This window comes from Rhea pennata, chromosome 14, assembly GCF_028389875.1.
Source record: "Rhea pennata isolate bPtePen1 chromosome 14, bPtePen1.pri, whole genome shotgun sequence".
In the NCBI taxonomy this organism is placed as follows: domain Eukaryota; kingdom Metazoa; phylum Chordata; class Aves; order Rheiformes; family Rheidae; genus Rhea; species Rhea pennata.
The window spans coordinates 15,114,028-15,123,039 of record NC_084676.1 but is presented as its reverse complement, the minus strand read 5'-3'; the positions used below and the strand labels follow the sequence as shown (position 1 = coordinate 15,123,039).

Genomic DNA, 9,012 nt, shown 5'->3' with positions numbered 1-9,012 from the left:
CGAGTAGAGCCGTGCCATGCCTGGGTGAAGCCGTGCCGTGCCGTGCCGTGCCGAGGCGGGGCGGGCGCCGGGCGGCGGCAGCGAGGCCAGCAGGTGGAGCGGCGCCGGCTCCATGTGCGCGGCTGGAGGCGGCCCCGCTCGCCGCTCCCCGGGCGCGCAGCGGCTCCGTCCTCCCCCGGGGCAGGGCGAGGGGACGCGGCCGCCGGCAGCTCGGCAGCCGGCGCGGCGCGGCCGGGCGCGCCTCCTCCGCGCCCCGCCGCGCCATGGCTTTCGCCAATTTCCGCCGCATCCTGCGCCTCTCCACCTTCGAGAAGCGGCGGTCCAAGGAGTACGAGCACGTCCGCCGCGACCTGGACCCCAGCGACGTGTGGGAGGTCGTGGGCGAGCTGGGCGACGGGGCCTTCGGCAAGGTGTACAAGGTGGGTGGCGGCTCCGCGCCCCGCTCCCGACGCGGAGCGGGGCGCGGAGCGGGGCGCGGCGCCGAGCACCTGCGGCCCCCGCGGGCTGCCGCGCCGAGCAGCCCCGCGCGGGCAGCGCTGCGGCTCGCCCGTGTTTGCTGTCGGGTCTCCGCGCTCGCTGAGCAAACGCGAAAGCTGTCTGCAGCGTTGGAGGAGAAATCCTTGTGGGACCTTGGCTTGGCTCTGCACATCCCATTAGCTACCGTGACTGGAAACCAAAGAGAAACTAAGTATTGTGCCTTCCTCGGGTGAGAGCAAGGACCGCGAATCAAAGCTTTAGTGGGGTTAGGAGCAAGCAGAGAGAGAAGCGTTCTTATTTTTGTCTTAAATCAGCCGCTTTCAGAGCGATGCTTTTGTAAGTAAGTGAGGTGTTCCCTGCCAAACCTGCTGGTGCGATGAATGGAGGGAGATTTCTTGGAAGTCAGCAGCCTCGAGGCTGCCTCCAAATTCTGCGAGCCTCCGGGGTGACATGATTTGTATTCCTGCAGTCCTTGCAGGCAGGAAGCTCAAGGTGAGCAGAGGAGCCCTGCTTCTTGTAGTGGGGACATGTCCAGTGCTATGAATGTTTAACTTTTATGTTAACGAATTGAGGTTTTTAAGGCCAAATACTCAGCTGTACTTTGCACTCCAAATCAACAGCGTTCTCGCCTGTTACTGGCTCTAAAGTGCTACACTCCTCCATACAGCAGCTCCCCCAGGAGACTTTTTTTTGATTGGGACTAGCTGCAGGCGTAGGTTGGTGACCCAGCTTTCTTAGGAGACCTGCATTCAGAGAAAAGTTTGGAATCAGGGAGCTGTGACGTAGCTGCGTGGCAGGTTTTTTTTGATGGTCCCGTTACAGCATCCAAAAGGGTACTGCCACCTCAGAACTGAGAAGGAAATAGTCACTACGAGACGGTCGCAAAGGGGCTTGGCTGTCTGCTGGTCAGGACTGAGGTGTGCTACCACAACGGCTGGGATGTGTTGTCTTGTTGTGTCTACTGCAAGCTCTTTGATAGAGTCTGACTTTTATTGTTTCTAAGTATCCGCTGAGTGGAAATCTCTGGTGAAAGATCTTTTCTTCTAATAAACTGCAATTTCTAAAAGCCATATGTAAATCCCTGATACATTTATCTTTCTAAAAATAACAGTAGTAGGAATCAGTGCTTTTATTACCAATTTAGTTGGTGCCGTGCATTGGAAATGGGTTTGTATATGGTAACGTTCACTCTTCTGGGTAGTTACTTGCTTATATTTGCTTAAGTTTCTCATGCAGTGATAGGAATGAGGTAAACATTGTAAAATAAGATAATAGGCTTCTGAGACAAATGATAATTTAGAAAAATAACTCTTTTAAATGTATATTTTAAATACATTATATGCAAAAGTGATAACTTTTCAGAATAAAACTACTTCAAAAGTAGTTTTTTCTTTTTAAGGCTATTTTCATGTCTGAATACCTCTTTGTTCACTGAAGTCTCACAGCAATATATAAAGTTATCACAGAAACTTTATGTATTATAGACTGAGGACATAAGCCTGTCAAATAGTATCTCCCCATCTCCAATTATTTCCATCTCCTTTGAGCCACATTTCTACCCAAATGAGAATGTAGTCTGTATGATACCATACAGTGCAGACTGCATGGTGATAACCAGAAGTTTGCTCTGTCTATGAATAACACACTTAGATGATGGTCTGCTTTTGAGATGTTTTAACATGGTTGATCTTGAGGATGAGGATTAACACTGTGGCAAGAATCAAAAGAATATATTATTATTCTTAGGTGGTAAAGTTTTTATTCTGCATCTCCTCTGGATCTCCTCTCTGCCTGCCTTCCATCCTGACTGCAGAATGGGAATGCTTGGGTTTTGAAGAGTTCATGTGCAAGATTTTGTTTGTTTAAGAACAGCAAATTAGTTCGGGTGCCACATCTTTATCTTATTTTAGATAATAGCCAGTAGCATTACTGCAGATAAGTAGTTTTCTGGCACACTAAGACTTGACTTGTGTGTTGTCTTCCTCAGTTCTTCTAACTCTGGAGGCAGCAACTGCGCTAGGGTGATGATGCACGTAGTACAGTGATGCGAAGTAACAGGCTTGCCATATTGTTCTGTCCAGCTGCCAAAAAAAGAAGGGGGGGGGGGAGAAAGAAGGCAAACAAACCCTGCCTATGCACAAGGAAAATATAGCTGGCCGAGATACAGTGAACAATTATAATCATTCTCTTGAGTCATCTAAATGTCAATTTGCTGTTCACACTAAAGTGATAGTTTAGGGCGAGTCAGAGTCTTTGTATGGGTGCGAGGATTTCAGGATGTTTGAATGAAGTTCCTGCACATCTCCCGCCCCCTTTCTACACACAGAAGTACAGGGATGTGATACAGTCTGCCTGTACTTATGGCCTGCCCTACGTACAGACTCATAAGAGCTTGTAGTCTCTGAGCAGTGCGTAAGGATGGATTAGTATGTTGAGTAGTCTGAAACCTTACCAGTGAGGTCCAACTTGGGAGAAATTTAGGTTTTCGTAGAGGAAAAAACTCATTCATTTTAGTAGGTTTTGTTTTTATGGTACGAGGTTTGAGCAGGAGGAAGGACAAATCAGCCACATAATGGTTTTATTGGTGAGTGTTACTGGGCTGCAAAACACTGTCAGTGAACTGTTTCTTGGATTCTCCACGCACTGAGCTGAACAAATTGGAACTGGTTTGACACAATGTTTACAAAAGTAGGACAGGCTTTATTTAAATATGTATAATCTATAGTGGAACCTGAAAGGCATACAGTAGATCTTAAAAAAAAAAAAAAATGCAGCTGGTGAAAGCTACTGAGATTTCTGTATTTTTTTGCAAAGACTTTTTCAGCAAAAGAGGAGCTGACTGATGAGGAAACAGTGAAACTTGTTGCAGAGGGTAATGAAGCTGAAAAGTAGGAAGGGGGTGGAGTGAAACTGTTTCTTTCTAGCTTTCATTCTATTAATCGCTTGTTTCTGGTAACTCTGGCGGGTACTGTGTCATAAGGAAGTGGCAGCAACCCACAGATAGCAACACGCTGCATGCCAAATAAACTTTGTTACCAACCTCATCCAAAGTTTCTGAAATCAACAGTCTTAAATCAGTCAGGAGGCCTGCAGCTGGGAGCAGTAATCCATGTGTGTTAGCCAGTGAAGCCTGCAGTATCCCTAGGCTTGAGCACCTAGGAATAGAGGAGGGCTCAGGCCAGAGCCTTTCCAAACAGTCTTAAAAGTCACATTATTTTTCCTTGAGAAATATTTAAGATACAATTTATAAAATGTATGGCTGTGACTTTATTGGCTCAAAGTCCAGCTTGACTTCAGCGTGCACAGAGGGAGGGTTGGAGTAGGCCTGCTGTGAGCCACTCTGCTGGGACAGAGCCATGCGAAACCCAGGACCTCGGGTGTGCTGTGACTTAAGTCAGCAGCGCAGGCTGCTGCGAGGTGTCCGCTGGATACTTTGAGCTGCTGAATCACAACTCTGTCCTGCAAAACCCATTAGGTGGAGGAGTGTAGTGTTGACTGCTGCAGGTAGCCGCATTAATACTGGCAGGATGAGACACAGCAGCGTTGCGCTGAGCATTAAGAATTTATGAGCTCCTAGGGAAAGGGGCTCGAAGCTTACAAGCAGCGCAGGCTCTGCCGGAGGGATCCCTTACGCTTGCGGCGTTTCTAACCGTGGGATTGTTTTGCTGTGCTCGTGCCTCTTGCGAAGTGCTATCTCTGCTTTCCAGTGCGTGCCCACGAGGACGCTGGCTCCTTGATAACGCTGCCTTGCAGCAGGGTGGGGACAGCACGGCCCCGCCGGGAGCGTGGGCTGCGCTGCTGCCCGCGACTGCCAGCGTTGCAGAAAACAGAACTTGTTCATCTGAATTCCCCTTCAGAGAGCTCTCAGCGAAGGGCTCTGTTCGCTGAGCCCCGTGCCACTCCAGTTCATAATCATGCCTTTTATGTTGTTTTCCTCCTTCCTTCTGTAGATATAACTTAAAAATTCTATTCTGGGTATCTGATCTATTACAGTGGGGTTAGTGCTTAATAATGAGCATGCTAGAGACTGTAAATGCTCTATTCTGAAATCTGGATAATAACAGACTGATCGTTAAGGTGTTGTAGAGCTGCCTTGTAAGCATGGCTTTCACAGCCATGGGCTCATTAGAAGCTGCGAGATGTTTCCTGTCACTCCCAGACCTCTCTTTGCGCACCAACTGAAGTCACACCACTGTGTTTTGTGCAAATATACACATATATAAATAAATATTTAAGTAACTCAGGCTCAGCTCTTGTCAGTTTGACTCACTAGGGGTTTAATATGCAAATCCTGAGAAAGGTGTGATGGAAAGATGTTAACCTCCTGTGTTTGCTTTTTCTTTTTTTTCTTCTTCTTCTAATAACAACAACAACAGAAACTTTGATTGCAACTGTGCCCACAAGGCACGCAAAAATGCTAAGATCAAATCTTAGCCTTGTCCCTTAGGATAGCTGAAGGGTTTTTGTAAAATGATACAAAGGGGGAGAAAAGAGGAGTGGGAAGATGCTCTTCCTTTACTGATAGAGCAAGGGCCAAACAACATTGGATTTGAGTGAAATATAAACTTAAATGTAATGTTAACTTTAAACTGAATAGAGTATGTCCCTACTGAAGTACAAGAGAACCTTGTCCTGAACTCTGCAGATCCATGGTTGTGTCTGAGTGGGAGAGGTGGGGGGGGGGTAACTCTCTGTGGCCTAAGCATTTTGGCAATGACTTCTGTTTGATGGTCAAGAGCTCGGCAATGCTGCTTGCTGTGGGTAGCTGTGAGGAGAGAAAGCGTAGGTGAAGACTTCAAGTTTTTTACCGTAGGACCCTCAGTCATTGTGCCTTAGAAAAATCCCTGTCCAGAAAGTCTCATGACTCAAAGTCTTTCATAAATATCTGGTTCTCTGGTTGGTCTGGAATGTCACCTCGGCTTCCAGGGCCTGCTTTGCTCTCAGTAGAAGAGGGGAAAATGAAATTGGCTTCCGAAGCAATATCTGTGCATGGTGCCTTGAGTTCCCACTGGGACATGGGGTCACAAGGGGGAGTCTGCCTTTTGTGAAGAGCACACTGATAGCATGACTGCTGCCTGGAGCTGAGTTAACTGACTTAGCTACAGAAAAGCACCACACCTCCCTTTACACCTGTGTTCTTCAAAACATAATGCTCTCCCCATCAAACACCTGGAAACCTTCATGCCATTTTTCATTTTTGTGCAATTCCCTAACACCAGCTTGAGCTCTCACACTTATGAGTCATGTCCTTATTTAACCAACTGAAAAGTGTGTGTGGTATTTCGGTAGGCAGGGGAGCAGGGAAGGAAGTTGTGCACCCAGCAAAGCCAGCAGGCGTTGGTGGATCTGAGCGCGCGTGTGTGTAAGCGTTTTGGAGCTGCTAACATCTCTGCCCTAAATTTCTCGCTTGATAGCTGCAAACAGGCACAAGCAATGCTGCTGAGATGTCCTCTGTGGAGGCTTTCCAAGAAGACCGGAGCAGAAGCAATGCCCAAGCTAGTGCACCAACAGTGATTTCTAGCAAAGGAGCAAAGCAAAGGACTTTGCTTTGTTTTTTCTACAAGGGCCTTGCTGATTTGACACATTTCTGGCATGATGTGAAAGAGAACAACAACACGGGTGTGCACACATGCACACACGCATGTGCACATGCACACACATGCATGCACACATACTGAAGCACTGCCTATCTGAGCCCTGTTTCCTGGCACGCAGGCAGGGCAGCCATTCAGCCCACTGCTAGCTCTCTGTGTGCCAAACTTGTTGCAGAAAGTTGCTAGGAAACTCTGAAGAGGTTGTATGGCTTTCTTTTTATTTTCTTTTCTCTTTTTTTTTTTTCCATCCCACCCCTGCCCCTAATGCTCTGGCTCTCGTGTTGACTGAGTGAAGATCAGAGTAGCAATGCTTAGGTTTAGCACTGCGCTGTTACAGGAGACCAGTGATTTGAAGTACATTTTGTGTTTCCAAGCACTAGGTGTATGTTGGCTGAAGATTTACATAGATCTTTTTTTCTCTTCAAACCTTGAATGGGTTTTATTTTCGTTTCTCTCACACTCAACTAGCATGAAGTCAGCTGAATATCTGTAGGTGGATTATAGTGTGGTGCACCAACAAAGAAGTCTTCTGTTGTTGTTCTGGCATCCACGGCTGTTTTTGGGTACAAGGTCTGAAGCTTTGTGTGGAAGCATCTTTTCTGCTCCTTGACAAATGCCCTGCTGCTTAGGCTTACTATCTCTCATCCCCTTCTATAAGAAATGGTGCTGGGCTGTTGCTGAGCTTTTAAGGCAAGAGAAGGTGCACGTGCCAAGGAGCTTCCTGCCATGTTTTGATCATGCTTTTTTTGGTGTGTCCATGTAGAAAACATGTCTTTGCCAGACAGTTCAAGCAATGACAATGTGACTTTCTCTTGCACCTAGACTGTAAGACCAGGGGAATGTGTTTCTGCCTATTTACTAATGCTTTTCAATTTGTTTGCAAGCCACTTCCACTTCCCCCTAACCCTTGCAGACATATTTCGATGGTTGCCAGAGCAACAGTGTTGGGTGCAACCCACGGAAGTCAGAGGCCACTTGGCTAACCCTCACTGACCTGGTGTCCATGGAGCAAACCTCAGCATGCCATGCTAGACCTTGCATAGCCCCCTTTGCTTCGGAAGCCTGCTATGTAGAAGCAAGTGTGAGCTGTGAGGGGCATTTGGACCCAGTTCTAGGCCCTGTTACATGCTTTCTCACTTGTGCCACTCCATTACATTTGGTGCAATGTCCCTGCCCCCTTGGAAAATTAACTGGGCAATAGTTGCCTGGCATGGAGGCACCTCATCCCATCAGAGGATGAGGTATGGAGTTACCTCCCCGACTGCATGTTTTGCCTCTGAAATAATAACTCCTCCAGATTAATTTCTCCTTGTGAAGACCTGAGGAGGTCTTCACAAGCTCCTGGGAGGCCTCAGCTCTGCATGGCGCTGAGACCCTGGGCTGCTGGCATCCTTGTGGGAGGGCAATCTTGGTGCTGCTGGCTTGCAGTCAGAGCAAGCATCCGGTTGGGGCTAAATCTGCGCTGGTGCATGTGGGATTTCTCATCAGTGGCTGCAGGGGGCCAGGATGTTGTGGTTTTTGCGCAGCCACCTGGGACAGCAGCACGCTGATGAGGCTGATGTGATCTTATTGATGGGAAGTCTGCTCACCCTTCGGTTCATGTAACACATCCCTCCCTCTGCCAGGGTGAGCTCAGGGTTTTCACTGCCGTGCTGCCTCCTAGGAGCACGCCAGGATCTGGGGTGTGATATTCTCAGGGCTTGCCATGCTGAGGTCCCCGTGCTGGGCTCACCTTACTGCTATAGCCATGCCTATTTGTTAGAGATGGCTGTGTTATTGAGTTGATACCGAGGGATGAGTTCAGTATTAAAAAGAAAGAAAGAAAAAAAAAAAGCTTCATTTATTGTGACAAACTGAAGTGGCCCTAGGGTGCTTGTCAGACATGGAACTAATTTCAGCTCCCATTGATTATTTGACAATAATATGAACGTTGATTTGAGCCTCTCTACTCTGAGTTCATTTATTGATGCAGACCGCTCAGGCCAAGTTCGTTGGAAGGCAATCAGTCATTGTGTTATCCCTGAGAACAACTAAGCGAGCAGTTACTTGCATACAGAGATATGCAATGGGAACATGTATGGGAAAAAATAGCAGCATTATCAACCCCAAATGTAGTACACATTGGAAGGAGACCACTGAGGTTTTTTTCCTTGATATTTTTGATTCTCGAACTCGGAGATATCTGAAACATCGGCTCTTTCTGCATGGAGAGAAGGCTTTGGAAGGATGGAAAGAGCAGTTCAGAGCCTCACTCTAAAGATGTGGTGAGCAGCTTCAGAAGGATCACCCCTTGGCTTGGGCAGATACGGTGGGCAGCTGGCCATGCTGGCAAGCAAGCTTAGACAAATCGTGCGTGGAAATGATCACAACTCTCTCACTGCTAGCGCTGTTCTCTATCACTATTAAGCAAGAGTTCTTTTGGAGCATTCTTCTGCTCCACCTTGATATTTACTTCTCCTTCAGCGTCAGTTTTGCCTGAGGAAGGACTGAACAATCCAGCCTTCCGGTAATATGTTCTTTAAAGACTTAAAATAGTTCCTGCATTTATCAGGCTCTGGATTTCACAATAGCTCATGTGGTGAGTCACAGACAAAAGCCAAACAGAGCCTTTTCTGTCACCTGAGCAGATACCTTTTATCCCTTAAATCCATAAACTGAGCAGTAGTTTCTTTTTGCCTCTGCCTTCTAGGAGTAATCCCATGTTTCCTGCTTTTGGTATTCCCTGCAGATTTGGTAGTGACACATTTACCACCCATCCTTCTCTGTGATTTCAGCAAGATCCTCTCTTGCCTTCTTGTTTTATACCCTAAATTTTGGCTCCTGGCCTGGCTTTCTGGAAGTGGTTTATGGGATAACTGTTGACCTGTCAGCCTTGGTCTGGGCAGCACACTGATTTTCAACACGGCTGGTAGTGGCCATAACAGCATTTCAGCTTTCAAAT

The 9,012-nt window shown here is 47.3% G+C and overlaps 1 protein-coding gene across 1 annotated transcript in view; it reads left to right on the top strand.

Moving 5' to 3' along the window:
• The first annotated feature begins 263 nt into the window (after window positions 1-263).
• The window catches only part of STK10 (serine/threonine kinase 10), a 59,728-nt gene continuing 50,979 nt past the window's right edge, over window positions 264-9,012 (top strand). Inside the window, exon 1 of the mRNA XM_062587141.1 lies at window positions 264-419. Coding sequence (XP_062443125.1) covers window positions 264-419 — 156 coding nt within the window. The remainder of the gene's footprint in view (window positions 420-9,012) is intronic.